Here is a 25,498-nt window from a genome sequence, read left to right as displayed (position 1 = left end):
CTCAAATAAACTGGCTCATGTCCCTGTAGACAACAACACCGAAACCCTTTCTTCTGCATGTTCTGGGGATGTTAGCTGGCCAATGGAGTTGACCCTTAATAACCCACAGAAATCTCACCACACCCACTTCTTGCCATGCCAGTGTTCAATAAAGCCAAAGCTAACAGGCCTGGGCCTGGCCAGGCACCCTGTACCCTTCTTGGAATAAGGTGTTCTCCTCTTCCATCCTGTAGAATCATGTGCCTGCCCAGTCTAGTGCCAAACCTTACTGTATGGCTTCTCCTTCTGCCACCCTCTCTGGGCAACAGCTGGAAATAGGAAACTTTGGTGCACCTGGCAGGCCTCTAGCAACCTTGGCCCTACCTGAGACAACCCGGGTGCAGCTGCCTTCTCACTTTGTTAGCATGGGGCTTACCCTGACTCCCTGAGCTCCTGCCTTGGCTTCCCAAATGGCCAGGACTATAGGTGCCTGCCAGCAAAAATAACTGCTCTGATCTCAGGGCAAAGAAGCTGCTCAGAAAGGCCAGTGGCACACACAATCCCGGCTTGTGCTTTTGAGGCCAGCCTGAGGGTCCTGTACTCTGGGAGGGTAGTTCCTTCTCCCAAGGTCACACATCCGGGAACTGGCAGGACTAAAGTCCTGGCATCTGGCCTTCCAGGGCTTGCTTCGGTGTATTGCTTCAAACCCAGTGGAACTGGAGTTTTTGCAGCCCCGGGATACGGAGAGTTTACCTTTATGTACCTGAGGAATAAACAAAAGGGGTGGGGGGCTAAAGTTTACCCCAGAAGTCTAGCCTCATAACAGACTCAGGCCTGGACCCCCGCAGCTCTCCCCACTTTCCACGTAAGCCTCCAACCCTCTTCCTTTAAAGTGCACCAGACCCCATAAGAAAAGTCGGGAAGGATTACTCTGGGCGCCAGCATCCCACTATGGAGAAAGATGCCTGGTTTATTCGATGAAGTGTAAACTCACTTGTGGGGATGGAGGGGGGGGATCACAAGGCCTCCAAACTCCACCTCTTTCCTCTGCCCTGCTCTGAAGGGGGGGGGGAGCAACCCGCCTCGTGACAGGGGGCTGGCCCAGCCCGCCCTAGCCCTGAGGAGGGGGCGGGGCAGGGGGAGCCCTATAATTGGACGAGTCTGGGATCCAGCGACCTGCTCAACCCCCAGAGGCTAAGGACTTGTTTCTGAAGGAGCTGGTAAGACACGCTGGGCTGGGGACTCACCCAGGGCCCTTGGGACGTTGTAGGCTGGGGACCTTGGAATCTCCAGACGTCTAGGAAACGGGCAAGAATTGGAAAAGCAGAAAGCACGATAGAAGCACTTGGGGACAAACTAAGGACATGAGGTGACTAGCCTTTGCCCGAGTCAGGACAGATGGAGGAGCTGGAGCGGCCACCTCCTGGCGTATGTTGCGTGGCATCCAGCACAACCAGAAGGTGGGACCATCCTTCCGCGAAAGAGCTGGGAATGTGCCTTGGACTGCGTTTATATAAACACCTCCTGGTTTCCATCGCAGTCCCCAAGTAACCTGGGCTGGCCTCAAACTGACGATCCCCATGCCTCAGTGTCCCGAGCTCTGGGGTTATGTGAGGGCACCACCTCGCGGGGCTAGAGGATGATTAAGTGCGCGGTAAATTAGCACCAAAACGGAAAGCAGGGCTTAGCCGGGAAGGCAGAACGAGGGATGTAAATTGGACTGCCCGCTGTGTCCTGGTGAGGTGGAATTTGAACCGTAGGAAAGGGAGCTGGAATTTTTGGCAGCGGATCTACCCCAGGGATGCCGATAGCTAACACCGGAGCGGGAGTACTTAGACCTTTGGGAACTGCGGGAGCTCTCTTTGGGAAATGTTTGTGATTGGCTGAGCTCTCAGATCTGAGAAGGGAGGTAGGGTGGGGCTTTCTGGGTGGGCGGAGTACCCCCCTAACTTTTCTAAGACAATTTCTCTCTCCCCCAGACTGGCTACTCACAATCGGGAAGATGAAGGCTCTGTGGGCCGTGCTCGTGGTCACATTGCTGGCAGGTATGGGAACAAGGGTTCACTCTGGTGCCTCTTCCTCTGCTCCTCTCTTGACTCCTTTCTAGCCCTAGGTCTCTAACGCTGGACGCTGGCGGGCTGGGACTGGGGCCTCTCTGAGATTCAATATCCTGAAGCACAGCTGTGTGATTTCCTTGATTGTTAAATAAGAGGATTGACTTGCCATATAGCTCAGGGGATAAAGGTGCTGCCACCAAGCCTGAAGATCTGTCATCTCCAGGACCAATATGGTGGAAGGAGAGAGCCGATTCCCTCTAGCTGTCTTCTGACCTCCAAGGGACACGCGCGCGCGCGCGCGCGCACACACACACACACACACACACACACAAACACACACACAAATAAAAAGTTAAAATATGTTATATATATATATATACTTTTAAAGGGAGGTATATATTTTCTAATTCCACACCTGCCTGGTCTCTGTACTTCTGGGACACCAAGACAATGCATGCTTGTAGTAATGGAACAGACTCCATCCCCTTCGGACCCACTGTTACTTCAAAGAAACCCAAGGGCACTGTAGGTCCTGATCCAGTCTTGAACTTACTCTGCACAGGATGCCTGGCCGAGGGAGAGCCGGAGCTGGAGCCGGAGGTGACCGATCAGCTGGGATGGCAGACCAACCAACCCTGGGAGCAGGCCCTGGGCCGCTTCTGGGATTATCTGCGCTGGGTGCAGACACTGTCTGACCAGGTCCAGGAAGAGCTGCAAACTTCACAGGTCACGCAGGAACTGACGTGAGTGCCCAGCCCTGTACCTTCACCCTCTGCACCCACTGAACATCCTCCAGGCCCTGGGGTGTCTGACTCTCTGGGCACCTACCCCCTTCTTGTTTCTTGTGTGTAACCCTGGCTAGCCTTGAACTCTCTATATTCCAGCCTTATTTAGCCTTCTGGTGCTGGTTGGTTTTGTTTGTTTGTTGTTATTTTCGAGACAGGGTTTCTCTGTGTAACAGCTCTGGCTGTCCCGGAACTCACTCGAACACTCAAAAGAACTCAAACTCACAGAGATCCACCTGCCTCTACGTCCTGAGTGCTAGGATTAAAGATGTGCGCCACCCAGCGGTTTTTGGCTTAAAACAAGAGTCCCAATCAAGCTGGTTTCAAAGGCTCAGCACACCCTTCTGTCTTAGTTTCTTGCCCACCTCACCCCTGTCTTTGGGGCCCTTCTATCTTGGTCCTCATCTTTCTTGTGTTTCCTCTGGGCCTGTAGGGTACTGATGGAGGACACCATGACGGAACTGAAGGCTTACAAAAAGGAGCTGGAGGAACAGATGGGCCCAATGGCAGAGGAGACACGAGCCAGGCTGGCCAAAGAGGTGCAGGCAGCACAGTCTCGGCTCGGTGCAGACATGGAGGATCTACGCAACCGACTGGGGCTGTACCGCAACGAGGTGCAGACCATGCTGGGCCAGAGCACAGAGGAGCTGCGGGCCCGCCTCACCACGCACCTGCGCAAGTTGCGCAAGCGCTTGATGCGGGATGCGGAGGATCTGCAGAAGCGCCTGGCAGTGTACAAGGCCGGGGCACGCGAGGGTGCAGAGCGTGGCGTGGGCGCCATCCGTGAGCGCCTTGGGCCATTGGTGGAGCAGGGTCGCCAGCGCACAGCCAATCTAGGCGCTGGAGCCGCCCAGCCCCTGCGCGAACGCGCCCAGGCTTTGGGTGCCCGCATCCGAGGGCGGCTGGAAGAGGTGGGCAACCAGGCCCGTGACCGCCTGGAAGAGGTGCGTGAGCAGATGGAGGAGGTGCGTGCTAAAGTGGAGGAGCAGGCCCAGCAGATGCGCCTGCAAGCCGAGATCTTCCAGACCCGCCTCAAGGGCTGGTTCGAGCCGCTGGTGGAAGACATGCAGCGCCAGTGGGCAAACCTCATGGAGAAGATACAGGCCTCCGTGGCTGCCAACCCCATCCCCCCCTCCTCAGTGCCCCAGGAGAGTCAATGAGTATCCCTCTCCTACCCACTGCGGCAACACCCACGGCCAGCAGGTGGCCCTGTCCCCAGTACCGCTTTGGCCCTCTGGTGGCCCTTGCTTAATAAAGATTCTCCAAGCACCTGCTGGGTCTCTGCGAGTGAGTGATTCTACACAGTTAACAGCTCCAGTCTCAATTTATCTTCTCTCCCTCACATTAGCCACACATTCCCTGACACTGTCACTGCCCTGCAGGGTAGGGGAGGCTATGTTCTTTTGTTTCACCTATAGTTTGGCTTCTTCTGGTTCTGCAGCAAAAGTTTAAGCCTTGAACCTAGCAACTTTAAGAGCTGATTACCATTGGGCCACACCCCAGCCCCTCACTGGGGGATTCTCGGCAGGGGCTCTACTACTGAGCCACACCCCAGCCCCTCACTGGGGGATTCTAGGCAGGGACTCTACCACTGGGCCACACCCCAGCCCCTCACTGGGGGATTCTAGGCAGGGGTTCTACCACTGGGCCACACCCCCAGCCCCTCACTGGGGGAGTCTAGGCAGGGGTTCTACCACTGGGCCACACCCCCAGCCCCTCACTGGGGGATTCTAGGCAGGGGCTCTACCACTGGGCCACACCCCCAGCCCCTCACTGGGGGAGTCTAGGCAGGGGCTCTAATACTTGTCTATATTACTGCCCTTCTTTTTATTTTGGGATAGGATCTCAACTGAGATTCCTTGACCTCCAGCCCAGGCAGGCCTTGAATATTTGAATCTTTGTCCTCAGCCTCTGTGGGAAGTAAGAAAACAGGTGTGCACCACCCTATCTCTGCTGAGCTACTTTTCCCAACTTAAACATCTGCTGGGCTGTGTTTACTCATCTGCCAGCCTCAGCCCTCCCCCATCCCTCCTCCGCTGTAGTCTTATCTGATTCCTTCTCGGGCTTTGTCTCCTCTCTGTTCACTCTTAGGGCTTCCTTTTCTGCTTCCTGTTTTCCTGAGCCTCTGTTATCTCGCCTCCTGCTGTTTCTTTTGCTCTGGGTCTTTGGTTGATCCATTCCCCTCTAACAGTGTGGCTCTTGGAGCCTCTGCCTTTCTCTTGCACTCTGAAGATAGCTAGGTCTCTGCTTCCTCTGGGTCAGGCTTTGGGCAGCCCCAAGCCCACCCTTTCTCCCCCACTTCTGCTATTTGTCTTTCCCAGAAAGCCTATGGGGATACAAAGACATTTTCTCTGTTGATTGGAAGCTGGCACTTCGAGGGGTCAGGGTGGAAGCTGGAGAGCCCCTGACTGGCTTTCCCTCCCACCCCCTCAGTTCTCAGGAGCATAGCAGGGCTCCCACCAACAGGGGCAGGCCAGGGCTTGAGCTGTTTGTCTCTTGGGTCAGACCATGGTTTCAGTCCCCCACTGCCTCTGGCACACCCTGAGCCTGGAGCTCTTTCTGGCACCAAATTGAGCATTATCTGGAGGCAGGCACCACTCCCACAGATGATTCATGGGACCCAGGGAGAAGAAGGGTCAGTGGGCTGAGTGGCAGGGCTCAGGACGGCCGCACTTCATGCCTAGGGGCTAGGAACACACTCTCAGAGCCTCCAATATCTAGATGAGGGGAGACCATATCAGGCATGACTCCACTAAAGACCTGAATTGTTTTGGTATTATTTGAGCCAGGTTGGCTTTGAACGCTGAATCTGCTTGCCTAAGCCCCAAATGCTGGGAAGGCTGGAATTACAGGTTTGTGCCACCAGATCAAGCTTAGAGCTCAGTAAGAGAGATTTTGTTTTTGTTCATTTGAAACAAGGCCTCAATGTACCCACCCAGAGCTATCTCCGTGTAGCCAAGGATGACCTTGAACCCCTGGTCTTCCTGCCTCCGAGTCCTTGGTGCTGGATAGACGTGCACTATCACCCCCAGCTGTATGTAGTGCTACGAATGGCATCCAGCCTTTCCTTCCATGCCAGGCAAGTGTTCAACCAGCTGAGCCGTGTCGTGTCCTCCTCAGCCCTTTTTGTTGTTGTTGTTTTTGAATCAGGATCTCCTTCTATAGCCCAGGCTGGCCTAAACTCACTCTATAACCAAGACTGTCCTTGAACTCCATATCTTCCTGCTTCCGCACCCCAAGTGAGGGGTTTACAGGAATGTACCACCAAGAGCAGAGAGAGACCTGGTCGTACCAGAGGTGAGACAGGGACCATAGAAAGACATTACAGAAGAAGGTTTGTAAGGGAAGCCATGGAGTGCTGGTTGACCTTACTAAAAATCAGAGCATTATCTTCAAGTGTAAGAATCAGCATTGAAGCCGAGCAGAGGTGGTGCATGCAACTTGGGAGGCAGAGGCAGGTGGATCTCTGAGTTTGAGGCCGGTGTGGTCTACATAGTGAGTTTCAGGACAGCAGGGTTACACAGCAAAACTGTCTCACAAAAAAAAAAAAAGAAGAAGAAGAAGAAAGAAAGAAAGAAAGAAGAAGAAGAAGAAGAAGAAGAAGAAGAAGAAGAAGAAGAAGAAGAAGAAGAAGAAGAAGAAGAAGAAGAAAGAAAAAAATCAGAGTTGAATGATGGCTAGTAGTTTAATGACCTTAGCTGTGCTTCCATGACCCACCTGTGGCACAGAAGGCCCCATTGCCAGGGAGAGGATGAAACTGGAAGCTCCAGGATGGAGCAGGGTGAATCTGTTACATTATTCAGATGGGTGCTTGAGCATTGAGCTGTGTTCAGTTCAGGAAGCAAGAGGGTCAGGCCTGGCGCCCACACGGACAAGAAGCTGTGAGCTGGCCCCAGAGATGTTGCAACCCAGCCAGGGTCGAGTCTGTTCCTCCCCTTTCACAACCATCCCCTGTTGAGCCCCCTCCCTGGAACTGACACGTGGGTTGCAGGGGCAACCGGCCAGCCAACCTAGAGTGTGGGGCCCATAGCCACCAGCTGCCAGGGGGTCACTAGCGGTCAATGACATCTCTGAGGGAGGGAAAGGCCTTGGACTCCAGCCTCAGGGAAAGGATGTGGTGGAGGAAGGGGGCAGGGAGGCCTGTCTGGGGCCCGGAGGGGCTTGAGAGGCCCAACAGAGCTAATAATGTCTTACAGGAGGGGAGGGGGTAGTTTGTGTCAGTTGGGGGGGCAATGTGCAGCTTTGCAAGCTGAGAGGCTCTGCAGTTTTGACTCACTGAAGAGGCAACTCCTAAAGAAGGCAGATTAGGGCGTGACAAGATCCTAGAGGGCCATCAGAGGAGGTCTGGGGTGCCCAGATGCAAAGGTGTTGGAGGTGAAGGGAGGTGGGTGGGTTATGGTCGTGCATGCCTGTAATCTCAACACTCACTAGAGAGGCAGAGGCAGGAGGATCACAAGTCCCAGGCCAGACAAAGAGACTATGTCAAAAAAAAAAAAAAAAAAAAAAAAAAGTAGGTGGGCACAAAGGCAAGAGGGAGGCTCAGGGGGAGGGCGATGAGCCTGCTCCGCCCCCTGCCCCAACCTGTTAAACCCCTGTGCAAGATCCTCCCACCCCTGCGCTCCACCTAACAGATCTGACTTAGATCCAGGTTGGTGCGTGGGAAAGTGCTCCCCACTTCCTACAGCCAAGGGATGGGGGTGGTGGTATAATGGTGGGGGTGGGAAGGTGTTAGTGATGCCCCCCCCCGTCTGCTTCCAGGGTGCCCCTCCAGCCACCATGAGGCTCTTCATCTCACTTCCTGTCCTGATTGTGGTCTTGGCCATGGCTTTGGAAGGTAAGAAATGGGCATGGAAGTGTGGAGCTGGTTGTGGGCCCGGGGACGAGACTTAGAGGACCCTCGCGAGAGCTCTGAGGTGCCCTTCTTTGTCCCCGTTCCGCTACGGCCCTTGGATGGTCTGCCACCCCACCTGTCAGATAGCTTATTTTTCTGTCAAAGTGGTACTGCGGGAGGCTAGTCTGTCCATAAGAGCCCTAGCTACAGATGGCGTGGGACATCTCCCCGCTGGGATTGGCTGATCTTCCTAAAAGAGGTGGAGCGTGGATGGTGGCGGTGGACAGTGAAGTGACACACTAGTGAGCATCGTCCTGAGTCTGGTGGGTCACTCCGATACCCTACCCCATGCTAACGGGTTTGCTTACAACCCTCTCGTTGCAGGCCCAGCCCCTGCCCAGGCGACCCCTGACTTGTCCAGCACATTTGAGAACTTACCGGATAAGCTGAAGGAGTTTGGGAACACTTTGGAAGACAAGGCCCGGGCAGCCATTGAACACATCAAACAGAAGGAATTTCTGACCAAGACCCGGTTAGGCCCTTTCACGGCAGGGCGGGTTCTGAGGGTGTTTGTGTAAAAAGTCCTAGGGGACAATCCGACACTGCCACAGTGGGGAAACTGAGCACCAGAAAAGTGATTGACACTGTCCCTGAGGTCACAGAGCTAGGTCTCAAGGTGCTCGGAGTCTGGGGAACAGGCTGTGGAACTCCTAGCCACCTGGTAGAGGGGTTTCTGGGAGGTAGTGAAGGGCCCAAGCTTGGGGGCTAACAGACCACCTTAGACCCTGAGCTCCCTTAGATCCTGAGATACCTATATGTTCTTGAGACAAGATATGACCAGGAATCTCGGGGACAGGAATAGAAAGAGAGGAGAGTTGGGATGGGCATCATAGTTGGAGTTGTGCAGGTCAGAGGCTTTCCAGTTCACACTAGCCCAAAAGATAACTAAAGAAGGGAGATTAGGGGATGCTGGGCTAAGACCCCAGCCACTAGCTGGGCGCTGGTGATGCACGACTTTAATCCCAGCCCTCAGGAGGCAGAAGCAGGCAGATCTCTGTGAGTTCGAGGCCAGCCTGGTCTACAGAGCCAGTTTTAGCACAGCCAAGGCTACACAAAGAAATCCTGTCTGGGGAGGGGGGAGGGACAGAAAAAATAAAACCTAGCAACTTGGGAGGCTGAGGGAAGGCCTGGGGCACAGGACAAGGCTCTGCCTCAAAACAGAAACAAAAGCGGGAAAAAAAGAGGGGGCGATTTTGAAAGGGAAATGAGAGCGACCGGTGAGGCGTCTGGTATGCTGTAAACAGGTTGGTTTAGCCAATTTCTGCTCGTTTTGGCAAGTAGACAAACCATTCATTTAAAGTGAAGTCTGAATTTGATTACCAATATCCAGCCAGGCAGGCCTAAACTTGGCAAGAAAGTTTCCTGTGTAGCGAAAGTGCAAAGGCCCTGGGGCAGGAAGATTTACAGACAAGAGAGACCTGCCTTTCAGACAAGGGGAATAACTTAGGCCAAAGGAGGAAGGCAAGAAAATGGGTGGTGACAGCTTAGGCAAGCACAGGCCAGAGTAGGCGCGAAGCAAGAGATGGCACGCCTCGTGGGGTGTGGTGGCATGTTTTTAACCCCGACAAATAAAACAAACAAGATTTGGGGGGAAAAAAGCTAACTAAAGATAAGAAGATGGAGGGAGACTGAGGGAAGGCCATTCAGCGTATAAAATGCCTGAAGTTGATACCCAGGCTCCGCGTTTTAAGACAGTCCATCTTGAGGTTCAGCAGCTAAGAGCACTTGCTGTCCCCAGCACCTACGTCAGGTGGCTCACAACAGCCTGTAATTCCAGCTCCAGGGGCTACAATGCCAACTCCTGGCCTCTGCAGGTGCACAAGCACACAAATTTACGTATAAAAGAAAAGCTTTAAAAAACTGTATAAATGACCAGGTAGTGGTGGCGCACCCCTTTAATCCCAGCACTTGGGAGGCATATTAGGAGGCAGAGACAGGTGGATCTCTGAGTTCGAGGCCAGCTTGCTCTACAGAGTGAGATCCAGGACAACCAAGGCTACAGAGAGAAACCCTGTCTTCAAAAACCAAAATCAAAACCAAGAAACAAAATAAAGTGTAAGTGAAGTAAGGTGGTGAATGCTCTTAACCTCCCTGCTGGAGAGGCGGGCAGATCCCTGGGGCTAGCTGGCCAGCCTAGATCAGGGAGATGCTGTCTGAGGAAACCTGAAGGTGTCCTTTGCCCTCTTTACACACCTGCTCGCCAACTCTCACACTGGCGGGCTTTGAAAGAGGAAGTTCTTTGACTTTTGATTTCTTCCTGTCTTTTTTTTCCCTTCCATTTTTTTTTTTTTTTTTTTTTTTTTTTTTTTTTTTTTTGGTTTTTCAAGACAGGGTTTCTCTGTAACTTTGGAGCCTGTCCTGGAACTAGTTCTTGTAGACCAGGCTGGTCTCGAACTCACAGAGATCCTCCTGCCTCCATTTTTTTTTAAGACAGGGTTTCTCTGTAACTTTGGAGCCTGTCCTGAAACTAGCTCTTGTAGACCAGGCTGGCCTCGAACTCACAGAGATCCACCTGCCTCTGCCTCCCAAGTGCTGGGATTAAAGGCGTGCACCACCACTGCCCGGCTGAGCTATTCTCCATCTGAGTGGGGAACGTGGTTCAGTTGGTAGAGTGCTTGCCTTGCATGCGGGAAACCTAAGGTTTGGCCCCCAGCACCACAGAAAACCAGACATAAAAGTACATCCTAGCATCTGGGAGGTAGAGACAGGAGGGTCAGAAGTTCAAGGTCATCGTTAGCTACCTATCAAGGTGGAGTCTAGCCTGGGCTACCTGGGACCCTTTCTGAAAACACACAGAGCTCTGGTCTATGTGAGGAAACAGACAGAGAAACTGACCACAGACAGTGTGGGTGGGGATTAAGGACAGGGACACTAAAGGAGTAGGAAGCAGGGCTCTGGCCCCTTGGAGGGCACAGTAAACAGTGACCCTGTCCTCATCTCTTTCTAAAGGACCTGGATTTCAGAGACATTCAGCAAAATGAAGGAGAAGATCAAAACCACATTTGCCTGAGCACTTGGTGGGCCACCTAGTGCAGCAAGGACGCCCACGTGATGTGGCAGGTCCCTCATCCTACACCAATAAAAAGACTACCGTGAACAAATGCGCCCTGAAGTGCTTTGCGTGGGGGCGGAGCTGAGGGACGATACTGAGAATGTCTGCTTTGTGCGTTTATTTTTACGTGTATGGGTGTTTTACCTGCATGTGTGCATGTGCACCACGTATGTGCGGCGTTCACGGAAGCCAAAAGAGGGTGTGACTGCTCCTGAAACTGGAGAAGGTTGTGAGCCACTGTGTGGGTGCTGGAAAGTGAACCCCGGTCCTCTGGAAGAGCAGCCAGTGCTCTTCACCGCTGAGCCATCTCTCCAGCCCTGGCTCTGTCTCCATTTTTTTTTTTTTTTTTTTAAAGACTTTATTTATTTAGTATACATACATGCCAGAAGAGGGCACCAAATCTCATTATAGATGGTTGTGAGCCACCATGTGGTTGCTGGGAATTGAACTCAGGACCTTTGGAAGAGCAGGCAATGCTCTTAACCTCTGAGCCATCTCTCCAGCCCCTGTCTCCATTGTTTTAACTTTGTGATTCCCCCAAAGAACCTTCTTTGAGAACCATATTCATGTCCTATGAGCATGGAGACTCAGAGAGGTAAGGTCATGCTGCCAGAAAGCAGGAAGCCCGGACTGAATGCATAACCTGGCATGATCGCGGGCTTATGCTCTTCTGGTTTGGTATGACCCAGGTAAGGCTGGGTCGCTTTTACTTCTGCACAGAGTAGGTGCTCATTGAACTGTAAGTGCATAATGAAGAGAAATGGAAAACAGTAGCAGGGACTGGGGAGGGCACAGAAGAGAGCCAGAAAGACAGATGCAGTACTCAGCTACCAGGTTTTAGTATTCATATCCCCTCCTCCAGGAAGCCCTCCCCCACTCCAGGCCTGTTCTGCATTGCGTCTCTGTCAACTCTAGCTGGGAACTGTTACCATGAGCTCCCAGGTAACATGGCCAAGACTGTTGTTGCCTATACATCCATAGGCATTGTCCACCTAGAGCTGATCTCAGGGCCAATGATGAATAATATTTGGTCAAAGCAATGATTGCTTAATTTAAACACATCAGTTTTTGGCTTTGGGCTTTTTGTTTTGCTTTTGTTTGCTTTGCTTTTTTGAAAAGGGTTTACAAGACATGACTCAAGAAGGCTTTTTAGACCAGGCAGGCCTCACTAAACAGTGTCCTGCCTCAGCCTCCTGAGCTTCCTGAGTGTTGTATTGTAGGTCTGTGCTAGGCCTGTTTTAACACACTGTATTCCCACAAAACCCAGAGCCTGACACATGCTAGGCAGGGGCTCTACCACTGAGCCACACCCCAGCCCCTCACTGGGGGACTCTAGGCAGGGGCTCTACCACTGAGCCACACCCCAGCCCCTCACTGGGGGATTCTAGGCAGCGAGTCTACCACTGAGCCACACCCTAAGCTACCTCCCTGGGGGATTTCCTCTTTCCTCATCTCTTTCCTCCTTCTTTTTGAGACTTTTGGGTCTTTTTGGGTCTTGCTATATACTTCCTACATAGACCAGGCTGTCCTGGACCTCACAGAGATCCACCTTCCACTGCCTCCCAAGTCCTGGGATTGCAGGCTTGTGCCACCATGCCTAGTTTTCTGCAATGCTAGAGATGAAAATCAGGACTTGATGTGAGCTAGTCAAGCATGCTACTAACTGAGCCACATTTCCTAGGCCCCCGAAAACCCTTTTACTCCAAACTTTCCTGCCACAACCCCAAGCATACAGCTGAAGAGGTTAGAACCTCCAAAAGAAGAGTAAAAAGAATGAGGGTTGAGGACTCAACGGTAAAAGCAGGGATTATCGATCATGGTGAGATCAGCGACCAAGGGACAGGAGAGTAGGGACCGGGGAGGTTTTGCAAGAGGATCAGCATGAGCTTGAGACCAGCCTGGCTACAATGTGACTCTATCTCAAAAGCCGAAAAGAGAACTAAAAGGAGAGTTTCTGTTTGTTGGCGTGCTTGGCGACTTGAAGGACAGTTTGGGTATCAGGGATGCTCTCAGTCCTCAGGTTTGCACCGTCATGCCACCAACTGTCCCATTCCCTTCACTGATTCCTTTTCTTTCTCCTTGTTTGTTTGTTGCCCCTGATGTCCATCCTGGACGACCTTCAATCTGTTCCTGTCCCCAGGATGAGCAAACATTGCAGGCACCAAACAGCAAACAGCCCACAGACACCCTGTGTGCTGACTTTGGATTAAGGGCAGAGGACAAAGACCTTCCCCAACCCCAGCCCCACTGCCTTAGAATCCCTTATGGGCTGTAGGGTTTGCATGGAGAGGGTCAAGCGTTGTCCCAGCATGGTAAAACGGTGAAGGACAACTAGATTCATTCCCCACTAACAACTACAGTCTCAGTTTCCACATATGTGAGAAAAGAATGCTGGATAGGAGCATGATTCGGTGGAAGACCCCTTGTCTAGAATCCCCAGTGAAGGGCTGGAGCATAGCTCAGTGGTAGAGCCCCTGCCTAGGATCCCCCAGTGAGGGGCTGGGGTGTGGCTCAGTGGTAGAGCCTCTGTCTAGAATCCCCCAGTGAGGGGCTGGGGTGTAGCTCAGTGGTAGAGCCCCTGCCTAGGCACAAAGCCCTGGGTTCAATTCTTAACTCGGGGGGGGGGGATCTCTAAACCTCTGGGAAGCACCAAAGCCACTCACTCTGGGCCTGTAGCACAAGTGTGTGTAAGGAAGCATGTGCCAAAAAAGACGATCACACTCAGGCTCCGTTGGTAGAGTTCTTGTTTAGCATACACTTGACCCTACATTCTATCCCTGTGGTGGTGCAGGCCTATTACCCAAGCACTTGGAAGGCAGATACAGGGTGATCACAGTTCCAGGCACCTAGGGCTACATCGGGAGAACCCTTATTCAAAAAAGTCAAAGTCTGGCCTGGTGCTGGTGGTACACACCTTTGATTCTGGCACTGTGGAGGTAGAGGCAGGTGGTTTTCTGAGTACAAAGCCAGCCTGGTCCACATAAGTGAATTTCAGGTCAGCCAGAGCTACATACTGACCCTATCTTTAAAAAATAAAAATAAAAATTACTGGGTAGTGGTAGCACACACCCTTAGTCCCAACACTCGGGAGGCAGAGGCAGGAGGATCTCTGTGAGTTCCTGATCAGCCTGGTCTACAGAGCAAGTTCCAGGACGTCCAGAGCTACACAGAGAAACCCTGTCTCAAAAAACAACAAACAAACAAACAAGTCACAGTGTGATATGGTGACTTACAACTATCCTCCTGTCTCTGCTTTCTGAGTTCTGGGATTAAATGCCTGGGCCACCATGCCTGGCTATCAAATCTGTTTTCTTTTTCAAAAATGAATAAATAAAATAGCAACTAACTTAGTTACACTGTGGTCACCCATCTCCTGACGCTCTGGCCTGTCTCAGGCCAGCCTACAAGCCAGATAATTAACCAATCCCTTGTCGGTGTGAAGTAATCAGTCCATAGAGGTTAAGCAACCTGCACCAGGTCTCAGTGCTGAAAAGAGGTGGGGTTTGGCTATAAACAGCACGCCCCTCCTGCTCTGGTGGGCAGCAGGGTCTTCCTATGTCACTCTAAATCAACCCAACAGTCCTCCTGCCTCAGCTTCTCCAGTCTTGGATGCCAGGCGTGCATCACCATAACCATGTCCAGCAAGAGGTCCTTTTCATAGCCAGACATGGGGATCTGTGGTTGGTTTGCACTTCTGTTTTCTTTCATCTGCTGTGGAAAAAATAAAACCACAGACCATAAAATTTACCATTTCAGCCACTTTCAGGTGTTTAGGTCAGCAGTGTTGAGTACGTTTACACTGTTGTGCAACCACCCCCGAAGTCTGTTCCTAAAATGTTTGCATCATGGCAAACAGCAGCTCTGCGTGATTTTTTTTTAACTGTCCACGAGAAGCCGACATGTGACAAGCAGTCAGCGTCTGTAGGCAGGCGTCTGGGGCAGGGTTGCTCGTAGAGTGATTCTGGCTGCAGCAGAGAATTCCTCTGGAGAGTCGCTGTATGGAAACAGAGTGTCCTGGGCATGTCATCCCAGCACAGGGAAGGAAGAGGCTGGAGGATAGAAATGTAAGGCCACTCAAGGTTGTCCTGAGAACCTGTCTCAATGAACAGTAAAAAAACAAACAGGAAGCCACAGGGTACACGGTTACATTTCAACTTCAGATGAATAGGTAATGTTTAAATATCTCTTGGTGACGTTCCTAAATCATGCGTAGAACATATTTAAATTAATTTTTTTTCACTCGCTGATGTGGTTTACCCTTGAAATCATAGAACTCAAGAAGCTGAGGCAAAAGGGTCATAATAAGACCCTGCCTCACGCAGAGAGTGAGGAAGGGAGAAGAGGAGGAAGAAGAGGCAAGATGGCAGGTAAAGGTACCTGCGGCCAAGCCTAACTACCCAAATTTGATCCCTGGGATCTACCTGGTGGGAGGGCAGAACTAGCGCCTGAAAGCTGAAGCTGTCCTCTGACCTCCATATGTATTTGGTGGTGTGGACACACCCACAGCCACACAACATGTATACACATACAACACACAGCCACACAACATGCACACATACACACACAACACACATCACATGCACTCACAACACGCACATATATACACACAACACACAGACACACAACATGCACATATACACACACAACACACATCAAATGCACTCACAACACGCACATATATACACACACAAACAGAGACACAAAACATGCACATATATACACAAACACACACATTACATGCATTCACAACACGCACATATATACACACACACAACACACACTTGCAAATAAACATAACTAAAAACAACTAAAGGGCCACCGGAATGGCTTAGTTGGTTAAACCTATCTCCAGAGGACCTGAATTCATTTCCCAGCACCCACCCACATCAGGCAGCTCACATCCAGTTCTAGGGAAATCTGACACCTCTGTGGGCACCTGCACTCACACACTTATGTGTATATACCTCGACACAGGCAGACACATAAACACATAGTTAAAAAGGTTGCCAGGCAGTGGTGGCGCACTCCTTTAATCCCAGCACTCGGGAGGCAGCAGCAGGTGGATCTCTGTGAGTTTAAGGACAGCCTGGTCTACAAAGTGAGTTCCAGGACAGTCAGGGCTGTTACATAGAGAAACTCTGTCTCAAATAAATAAATAAATAAAGTTAAATAAATTATTTTTTTAAAAAGTACATAGGAGAGCCAGGCATGGTGGCACCTGCCTATTGCGCCAATGTCTGGGAGATGGAGGGAGGAGAATAGGGATTCTATATCATTCTTGAAGATAGAGTTCCAGGGCAGCCTGGGCTACATGAGACCCTGTCTCAAAATAGAACAGAACAGCCGGGCGGTGGTGGCGCACGCCTTTAATCCCAGCACTCGGGAGGCAGAGACAGGCGGATCTCTGTGAGTTCGAGACCAGCCTGGTCTACAAGAGCTAGTTCCAGGACAGACTCCAAAACCACAGAGAAACCCTGTCTCAAAAAACCAAAAAAAAAAAAAAATAGAACAGAACAAATTCCACACATGCACCAATTTCTCATGTATAGATTGTAGTCTCAATTCCCATAGTGAAAAACAGGATCCAGGAAAAGTTTGGTGGAGGCAGGATTTGAATCCGCTTTGGTGTCGGAGCTTCTGTCTTCTGTCAGGCCAGGGCAGCACCCTGGGAGGCCAGGAAGGAGGGAGGCAGGCAAGGGCGGACATGGCCTTTGACTGCCAGTGTCAGCAGGCCCATCTCTTTGAAGTTCTGCCAAGAGGAGTGGAGAGGTGGCAGAGGGAGGTCTCTTTCCAGTGTAGAGTGGAGCACAGAGGGACATACGGACAGAGGGATCAAGTCCCCCGAAATGTCCTTCCTGGGATGTAGGCTGCAGGTCCTGCCCTCACTTTGCCTCTCGGTGCTGCTCCTGGCCAGCCTTGTAGGTGAGGAGTGGGGGACGTGCTGGAGGTGGGATTCTCTGGGTGGGGTACCATTTGGTTTCATCAAATGTGTCAGTAGCCATGTAAGACAAGTATAACACACACACACACAGGCACACGGGCACACATGTGCACACACACACATGCTCCTACACACACACAGCCACACACGGGGATAGAACATAGGGTCTAAGGATGATCTTGAACATCTAATGCTCCTGCCTCCATCCTGAAGTGCTCAGATTACAGGCATGCCCTGTGACACCTGGGTTGTGTGGTGCTGGGCATCAAACTCAGGACCTCGTGAGAACTCTGCCAGCAAAGCCTTATCCTTGGCTGCTCGGTGCCAGCTCCAGTGGTGACAAATGTACACATCCCCTGATGGGCATCAGTATGCTTTCTGTTGCTATTGCTGCCTAATTCTGTCTATTCGTGATTTTTTGTTGTTGTCCGGCTTTTTGTTTTGTTTTGAGAAAGGATCTCAGGTAGCCCAGACTGGCCTCGAACTTGCTATGTAGATGAGGCTGGCCTTGAACTCCTGATCCTCCTGATTCTACCTCCTAAGCTCTAAAATCACAGGCATGCAATGCTTCCTAGGTGGACATGTGTGTGCATTTGTGGTTCTCTACAGGGTACATGTTTGAAAAGTTCTAAGTGTGTGGCTGTTTCTGTCTGTGTGTTCGTTCACACATAGCTTTTTATTTTGCTCAGGTATTCAAAATTCTCATGAGCAGAGTATGTTGGCACAGGTCTGTAATCCCAGTTCCTCAAAGGCTAAGGCAGGAGGATTGATGGTCAGGGTCCTCAGTCTTTTTTTTTTTTTTTTTTTTAATATTTATTTTATTATGTATATAGTATTCTGTGTGTATGCCTGCAGACCAGAAGAGGGCAGCAGACCTCATTACAGATGGTTGTGAGCCACCATATGGTTGCTGGGAATTGAACTCAGGACCTTTGGAAGAGCAGGCAATGCTCTTAACCGCTGAGCCACCTCTCCAGCCCCCAGGGTCCTCAGTCTTTAAAAATTCAGAAAATAGTCAGGAGTGGGGGTGCACACCTTTAATCCCAGCACGCGGGAGGCAGAGACAGGTGGACCTCCATGAGTTTGAGACCAGCTTGGTGTAAACAGTGAGTTCCTGGTGAGCCACGGTTATACAGTAGGACTCTGTATGACATGCTGCGGGGCTGGAGAGATGGCTCAGCAGTTGAGCACTGGCTGTTCTTCCAGAGGACCTGAGTTCAATTCCCAGCACCCACATGGCAGCTCACAACTGTCTATAACTTCAAGATCTCACACAAACATACATGGAGGCAAAACAGCAATGTACATAAAATATAAATATAAATATACATGCTTCTCCTACAGACAGTGCTGGTGGTGCCAGGTCCCTTCCTGTGTATTTCTCATGTGCTTAGCTTAGTGCCCCTTTCACAGAATGGGAGACTGTGTCTTGGAGTAGTGAAGTCATAGGTGAGACTTAGGATAGCAGGTGACATAAGTGTCCTGGTGCTAGAGTACGTGTGCGGTCTGGGTTTGATGGTGGTGCTAGAGTACGTGTGCGGTCTGGGTTTGATGGTAAGTGCCTGGACCCCAGCACTCGGGAGGTGGGGGCAGGAAGATTAGGAGCTCAAGGCTAGCGTCAGTTACATAGGAGGCTTCAGGACAAGCTGGGGCTTCGGCTTAGTTGGTAGAATGCCTAGCTAACACACAGAAAGCCCTGGAGTCCAGCCCTAGCCCTGCACGAACCAGGACAGGAGCACACATCTGTCAACCCATGGCTTTGGAGGCGGAGTCAAGAGGATCAGCAGTTATCCTCAGCCTCATGAGACCAGCCAGGACTGCAAGAGACCTGTCTTGAGTCTCGAAACAAACAAACAAACAAATAAATAGATAAATAATAGGTTACAGTTTGGAGGGATGACCTAGTTGATAAGGACGGTGGTTAAGGACATGTACTGCTCTTGCACAGGCCTGCTGTTCCGTGGAGTTCGGTTCCCAGGCTCACAACTGCCTGGAACCCCAGATCCAGGGGATCCGATGCCTTTGACCTCCATAGGCAGTGCACTTGCGTACATACTCATACAGACAGGAACATACACACACAATTAAAAACAAGTCTTCAAAAAATGTTAAAACAGGTTGGGCATGGTAGCTCACATCTTTAATCCCAGCACTCAAGAAGCAGAGGCAGGCGGATCTCTGTGAGTTTGAGGCCAGCCTGGTCTACAGAGTGAGTTCCAGGACAGCTAGGGCTACACAGAGAAAGCCTGTCTCAAAAAAGAAAACACAAAAACAAATGAAAAAAAAGGGGTTAAAACAAAACAAAAATACAAACATGTGCGCCTATACTTGTGTGCTAATATCCTCGTATGAGTCTCTAGCTAGGTGTGTGGGTGCTAGAGCAAGAGGGGTTGGTGGGGGAAGAACTGGGAGGCAGGGGATGTTCCGGGTCAGGGGTCATCCTTGGGCAGTAGGGTCAGGCGGTTAGAGGAAAGAGGCGCCAGGTGAAGTGAAGGTGCAGACTGAGCAAGAAAATCTCAGGAGACAGAGCCAAGGGAGGGACCAGCAGAGGGGAAGGGAAGATGGTGGCAGGGGCCAGTCAGCCAGGCTGGTGGACAGGGCTGGCAAGGTGTACAAGATACAGGGCACTTCCTGTACTCTTGCTCCTAGGTGGCACAGTAGCCCTCAAGTAGGAAGTCACTGTGCCCCTTTTACAGGATGGGAAACTGAGTGTAGGACTGAGGAAGTGAGGTGTCACCTATGGTGACGGATGACATGGGTGTCTGGGTACAAAGGTGAGTTACACCTGCCCCCAGGAGCAGCACACAGTGGGAGAGGAATGGGGTTCTGGGATCCGGGCCCACTCAACCTCCTCTGATCTTCCCAGCATCCGTGACCACAGAAAGCCTGCTCCCCACGCCTAGCCCTGAGATCAGCCGCTGGAGCCTGGTGAGAGCCAGGGTGATGGAGCTGGTGAAGCCGCTAGTGACCAGGACTAGGGACAGATGGCAGTGGTTCTGGTGAGAGAGTTCTGTCCTTGGCTGGGAAGAAACACCAGAGTTAAAGGAAAGAGAGCCAGAGGCTATACCCTGGGTCTGAGAGAGGAGGAGGCTGGGCCTGGACCCCTGGGTCTGAGGGCCTGAGGGAGGAGGGCAGGATCCCTGGGTCTGAGGGAGGAGGGCTGAGCCTGGACCCCTGGGTTTGAGGGAGGAGGGCAGGATCCCTGGGTCTGAGGGTCTGAGGGAGGAGGGCTGGGCCTGGAACCCTGGGTCTGGAGACTTGAGTCTGAAGAAGGTCAGAAGCAAATGTGCCAAACCCCTGTGGCATCCAGGATGTCAACTAAGATGTCCCCTTTACACAGGGGCCCTGGGGCTGTCCAGGGCTTTGTGCAGACCTACTATGAAGACCATTTGAAAGACCTGGGTCCTCGCACTCAGGCCTGGCTGCAAAGCTCCAGAGACCAGCTCCTGAACAAGACCCACAGCCTGTGTCCCCAGCTGCTCTGCAGGCACTGGACTCAGGGTTAAAGTGCCACACACCTCCCCCCCACCTCCGGCACCCACAATAAAGGTGTTTGTTCTTAAACTGTGTCATTAGCTGAGTAGCTCCACTTGAGGCCAGAGGTCACTGCTCGTCATATCTAGGAGTTAATAAGTGGAAAGGCTGTCACCTGGCAGGGAGGACACTAGGCAAGCTTTAGGGGAAGGGGACAAGGTGATAAGCCCCTCCCCTCATGGTTCTGGCTTGAAGTGAACTGGAGACTTCCAGGCGCCTGCTCAGATCCAGGAGCTTTGAGGGCCGGCATGGTTCAGAGGAGCCATATCTTTATACTGTCCCTTCCTCGACCATACAGACCTTAGACCCTATTCCAAGTGGGTTCCCCAAATCCAAAACCCCTCCATAATATCCAACCCTCTCTCTCAGGGATTGGGGGGTTGTGTCTCTTTCTTTTGGGGGAGGCAGTGGGGGAGGTTCTAGGAATTGAACCCAGCGCCTCACACATGCCAGGTAAGTTCCCTATCACTGAGCCACACTCCCAGCCTTCTTTTAAAAATTACATTTATGTCGGGCCGTGGTGGCACACCTTTAATCCCAGCACTCGGGAGGCAGAGGTAGGCGAATCTCTGTGAGTTCGAGGCCAGCCTGGTCTATAAGAGTGAGTCTAAGATAGTCAGGGCTACACATAGAAACCCTGCCTTGAAAAAACAAACAACAACAAAAAATTACATTCATTTAGGGGATGACAAGGTAGCTAAGGTTAGGGCAATGGTCAGTTAAAAGTTACATTTATTTATGTGTGAGTGTCTGTGTATGCTTGCTTAGGTGTGTGTGCCTTGTGTACTGTAGAGGTCAGAAGACAACTTCCGGAGTTGTTCTCTTCCTTCTTTTGGGGAACTGACTCAGATCCTTGGCACAAGCTCCTTTACATGATGGGTCAACTTCCCAGAATTATTGTTTTTTATTAATTAAACTTTTCATTTATTTTATATTCCCACTGAAACTTCCCCTCCCTCCCTTCTCTCCTCCAAGTCCCAGAATTCTTATCTTTCTATGTATTTTTAGACTGGATTTCACCATGTAGCCCTGACTGTTCTGGAACTTACAGAACAGTTTTCCTGATTGGCTTTGTTTTTTCATTTCAAGCTGGGTATGGTGCTACAAACCTGTAATCCCAGCACCTGGAAGACCAAGGAAGCTCAAGGACAGCAAGGACAGCCTCAGGTACACAGAGAGTTTCGGGGTAGCCTGAGCTACCTGAGACCCTGGATGAATAAAACGCCTTTTGGTCTTCAGATAAAATCTTGCTAAACCACCCAGTGGTTCCTGTACTCACTCTGAATTCATGATCCTCCTGCCTCAGTCTTCTGAGAGAGATTGAGATCTTAGCTCTGCCCAGTTTATGGATAGCTCTTTCAAAACGGGGCTTCCCTGGGGTTTAAGCTGGCAGGGGACGTCACTGGCCACTGCCCTTCCAGCCTTGCCACCCCACCCCCTCCACGGCTCTGTTGGCTAGGACTTTGGCCTAGGACAGAGGAGCTGCCTGATATGGAGGGAGGGGGCCCTCCAGACCTATAAAACCTGCCAACCCACTGGAGTTAGTGAGGACAGTCCCAACCTGCCCGTTACATTCAGGTAAGAGAGGGACAAAGGGGAGGGGGCAGGAACATCAGGGAGGGACAGAGATCCCTAAACCAGAAATTACAGGCATCACCTTCTTAGAAGTTTGTCTTGGAATCAAGAAATGGAAGGATTTTTATTTTGTTTTGTTTTATTTTATTTTATTTGGGACAAGGTCTTTCACTATGTAGCCCATGATAACCTTGAATTTTTGATCCTCCTGCCTCAGCCTAGCCTGCTCTGGTGTGCCTGACTAAAACCGTGGAGTTTAGATTTGTAGTCTGTCTGTTTAGCTTGGCCCTTCTCCCAGGTTTCATCTCTACCTCTTTTTCAAAGGATTTTTTTTTTTCCAAGACAGGGTTTCTCTGTAGCTTTGGAGCCTGTCCTGGAACTAGTTCTTGTAGACCAGGCTGGCCTCAGACTCACAGAGATCCACCTGCCTCTGCCTCCCGAGTGCTGGGATTAAAGGCGTGCGCCACCACCGCCCAGCTGGATCTTTTATTTTTTTATATGTATAGATGTTTTTCTTCCATGTATGTGCACCATGGGCAGGCTTGGCTACCTGAAGAAGAGAGCACGGGACTCCCTGGGACTGGATTCAGACAGCTGTGAGCTGCCACAGGGGTGCTGGGAATTGAACCCAGGTCCTCTGTAAGAGCGGTCAGTGCTCTTAACCGCTGGGCCATCTCTCCAGCCCTGATTTCAGCCTGTTGCTGTCCCAATTTTCCATTCCCAAAATATGGGTGGTGACTCTGTGCTTTGGTTAGACAAACCTCTAGAGTCACAAGTGTTGGCGTGGACTCTGTCCCAGGGTGTCTTTCTGCCAAGCTGGTCTTGAACTCATAGAGATCTGCTTGCCTTTGCTGGAGTTAAAGGGGTGCCCACCACTGCCCAGCTACATTTTTTATTTCAGTTTTCTGTTTGTGTGTGCGCACACACGTGTGCATTGGCACACATGTAGAGGTCAGAGAACAACTTGCAGGAGTTGGTTCTTTCCTTCCACCATGTGGGATTGAACTCAGGTCCTCAGGCTTAGCGGCAGATCCCCTTACCCACTGAACAAATCCACCCAGAATGCCCAGCTTCATCCTTAAGGTTTTAACAAAGAATGTGTTTGTTTTAAAAGGGTTTGTTTATATTTCCTACTAATCCAGACCTGTTTAGGCCTCCTGACAGCTTTCCTGAGTGAGCGAATGAATGGAAAGGTGTTTCTCAGTTTTCTAGTCTGGGCTTCACTGCCGTGTTGAAGGCCCTGAGTGAGATCCCTACTACTTGAGGAAAAAATGTCCCCTGACATTGTGGTACATAACACAGAAATTATCACAGAACTAGAGTTGTGGCTCACTGGGTAGAGTGCTTGCCTGATGTGCTCAGGGTCCTAGGTTCAGTTCCCAGGACCACAGAAACTAGGCATGGTGGGACACATCTGTGATCCCAGCACTGCAGAGGCAGGAGGATCAGAAGTTCCCAGTGAACTTAGTTAATTTGTGGCCAACATGGTTTATATGAGACTCTGTGTTAAAAAGAAAAGTGTGGGAGGGTGGTTGGAGAGGTGGCTCAGTGGTTAAGAGCACTTGTTGCTCTTGCAGAAGACTTGGGTTTGGTTCATGGCATCCACGTGGTGACTCACAAACCTAACTCCAGTTTTAGGGGATCCTCTGCAGGTCCTAGGCATGTGCTCGGTACTGCGTGCAATTACATACATGCAGGTGAAATCCCATATACATTTATTACTATTATTATTATTATTTGGTTTTTTGAGATAGGGCTTCTCTGTAGCTTTGGAGCCTGTCTTGGAACAAGATCTTGTAGACCAGGCTGGCCTCAAACTCACAGAAATCCACCTGCCTCTGCCTCCCAAGTGCTGGATTAAAGTCATATGCCACACTATCCCTGGCTTCATATACACTTAAAAAAAAAGAACCAGGTGTGGTGATACACACCATCAATCCCAGCACTTGAGAGGCCAAGGCAGGTGCCTATCTGATCAAGGCTAGCCTGGTCTACATAGAGAGCTCCAGGTCAGCCAGGACTAGATAATGAGAAGTTGTGTTGCCCACCCTCTTCCCCCAAGAAGCGTCTACAGTGGAACTCCAGAAGACACCTTATCTGAATGAACAGGTTTAAAACCCTTGTTGGGCAGGAGTAGGGACAGAGAAGGGTCCCCGGCCACCCCTAGCAACATCCTGTCCAGTGGCTCTGTTAACATGACACTGTCCTCAGTGCTCCAGGTCACAGACGGCATGGGCTCTCGGTTCCTCTTGGCTCTCTTCCTGGTCCTCCTGGTGTTGGGATGTGGTGAGTGGGGCTTCAAGGTGGTGGGGAGTGGGTGGTGGTCGGTGAGGAAGGGGTGGAGTCGTCTTCAAGCAGGTTTCCACATTCCTCTGCCACCCCTCTTCTCCCTCACAATGCTTCCGCTTACCAAAGCCCCCTGTGTGCCTCCAATCTCACCATCACCTCGGGTTTCTCCCAGAGGTCCAAGCAGCCCAGCAGCCGCAGCAAGATGATCCAGGCAGTCCAGCTCTGCTGGACAAGGTGCAGGAGTCCATCTCCAGTTACTGGGACACGGCTAAGGCGGCTGCCCAAGACCTATACCAGAAAACATACCTGACCAGTGTGGATGAGAAACTCAGGTGCGTCCTGCCTGGTAGAGACAGATCCTGGCACACTCCAGTAGATCAGGGACCATGCCCAGCCTCCTCCTTCACACCATGGGATCCAGACCCCAGGTGTCCTCTCTCAGACATTTTCTCTCAAATGCAGAGGTCCAAACCCTGCTTTGTCTCCCTCAGACCCAGGGCTCCATTTTCTAGGCTCTTCCTCCAATCCCCCTCTGCTTTCTCTCCAGGGACATGTACAGCAAAAGCTCGGCAGCCATGACCACTTACGCCAGCATTTTTACGGATCAGATTCTTACTCTCTTAAAGGGCGAGTAAACCCCGTGTGAGGAGAAGGGAGAACCAGCCCTCGGGCTCTTTGCCCTCATCACCTGACCAGGATGGGTCTACATTCCACTGTCCCAGCAGCCCTTGTCTTCCTGTTCCCATCTCCACACTGAATTCTTTCAGTGAAAGAATAAACAAACCCAGTTCACTGACTTGGGTGTGGCCTTTTTTTCTGAGACTCCCAGAGCCTATGGAATCTAGTCAACATTTGATGGGTGTGGTTTTCTGACAAGATGGTTAGCATCCTGCGTTCTGAACATTTGGTGAGTACCTGCATGCCTGTGCCTTTAACCCCAGACCTGTTCCATTGGAATGAAGGGGTAACTACAAGCCAGGCATGTGGATGTGAACCTGAGCGTGATACCTGAGGCAGGAGGATCATAGCCATCTAAACCCTGGGCTACATAGTGAGTTTTAGTTTTCTTTTAAAATTGCACTTATTTATTTATTTACTTGGTTTGTTTTGAGACAAGGTCTCTCCACGTAGCTCTGGCTCGCTCTGTAGACCAGGCTGGCCTTGAACTCACAGAGATCCTTCTGCCTCTGCCTAACAGTGCTGGGATCAAAGGTGTGCGCCACCAAACCCTTTTTCCTCTTTTTTCTTTTTTTACACAGCAAGATTTTTGAGGCCAGCTTAGGTGGCAATGTAAGATCTGTCTCAAAACAATCATACAAATAATGCGCACACACATACACACACACAATTTTAAAATAACAAATAAATAATTTTAATACCCCCAAAATATCCAGA

The 25,498-nt window shown here is 51.0% G+C and overlaps 4 protein-coding genes across 5 annotated transcripts; all 4 read left to right on the top strand.

Annotated features, from left to right (window-relative positions):
* The first annotated feature begins 1,110 nt into the window (after positions 1-1,110).
* Apoe (apolipoprotein E) lies at positions 1,111-4,092 on the top strand. The gene is made up of 4 exons (XM_057761674.1): positions 1,111-1,199; positions 1,959-2,024; positions 2,599-2,779; positions 3,255-4,092. The coding sequence occupies exons 2-4, from the start codon at positions 1,982-1,984 to the stop codon at positions 3,979-3,981; spliced, it is 951 nt and encodes a 316-aa protein (XP_057617657.1). The 5' UTR covers positions 1,111-1,199; positions 1,959-1,981; the 3' UTR covers positions 3,982-4,092.
* A 3,286-nt stretch (positions 4,093-7,378) lies between these two features.
* On the top strand, positions 7,379-10,801 carry Apoc1 (apolipoprotein C1). Its single transcript, XM_057762947.1, has 4 exons — positions 7,379-7,469; positions 7,580-7,655; positions 8,037-8,184; positions 10,662-10,801. Exons 2-4 carry the CDS (start codon positions 7,598-7,600, stop codon positions 10,720-10,722), a joined length of 267 nt encoding a protein of 88 aa, XP_057618930.1. The 5' UTR covers positions 7,379-7,469; positions 7,580-7,597; the 3' UTR covers positions 10,723-10,801.
* A 5,795-nt stretch (positions 10,802-16,596) lies between these two features.
* Apoc4 (apolipoprotein C4) lies at positions 16,597-20,211 on the top strand. The gene is made up of 3 exons (XM_057763284.1): positions 16,597-16,686; positions 19,572-19,704; positions 20,046-20,211. Exons 1-3 carry the CDS (start codon positions 16,611-16,613, stop codon positions 20,209-20,211), a joined length of 375 nt encoding a protein of 124 aa, XP_057619267.1. The 5' UTR covers positions 16,597-16,610.
* Positions 20,212-21,317: 1,106 nt separating this feature from the next.
* Positions 21,318-24,848, top strand: Apoc2 (apolipoprotein C2). Of its 2 annotated transcripts, none has more exons than XM_057762871.1 (4): positions 21,318-21,406; positions 24,026-24,100; positions 24,276-24,435; positions 24,651-24,848. In XM_057762871.1, the coding sequence occupies exons 2-4, from the start codon at positions 24,046-24,048 to the stop codon at positions 24,736-24,738; spliced, it is 303 nt and encodes a 100-aa protein (XP_057618854.1). In that variant the 5' UTR covers positions 21,318-21,406; positions 24,026-24,045; the 3' UTR covers positions 24,739-24,848. The 2 variants fall into 2 exon arrangements, with proteins under 2 accessions (XP_057618854.1, XP_057618853.1); XM_057762870.1 differs by lacking the exon at positions 21,318-21,406 and adding an exon at positions 21,742-21,817.
* Positions 24,849-25,498: the final 650 nt, after the last annotated feature.

Source organism: Chionomys nivalis, chromosome 2, assembly GCF_950005125.1.
Source record: "Chionomys nivalis chromosome 2, mChiNiv1.1, whole genome shotgun sequence".
NCBI classification, from domain to species: Eukaryota; Metazoa; Chordata; class Mammalia; order Rodentia; family Cricetidae; genus Chionomys; species Chionomys nivalis.
Note: the sequence above shows the minus strand (reverse complement) of the source record. Positions and strands in the feature narration are given on the sequence as shown.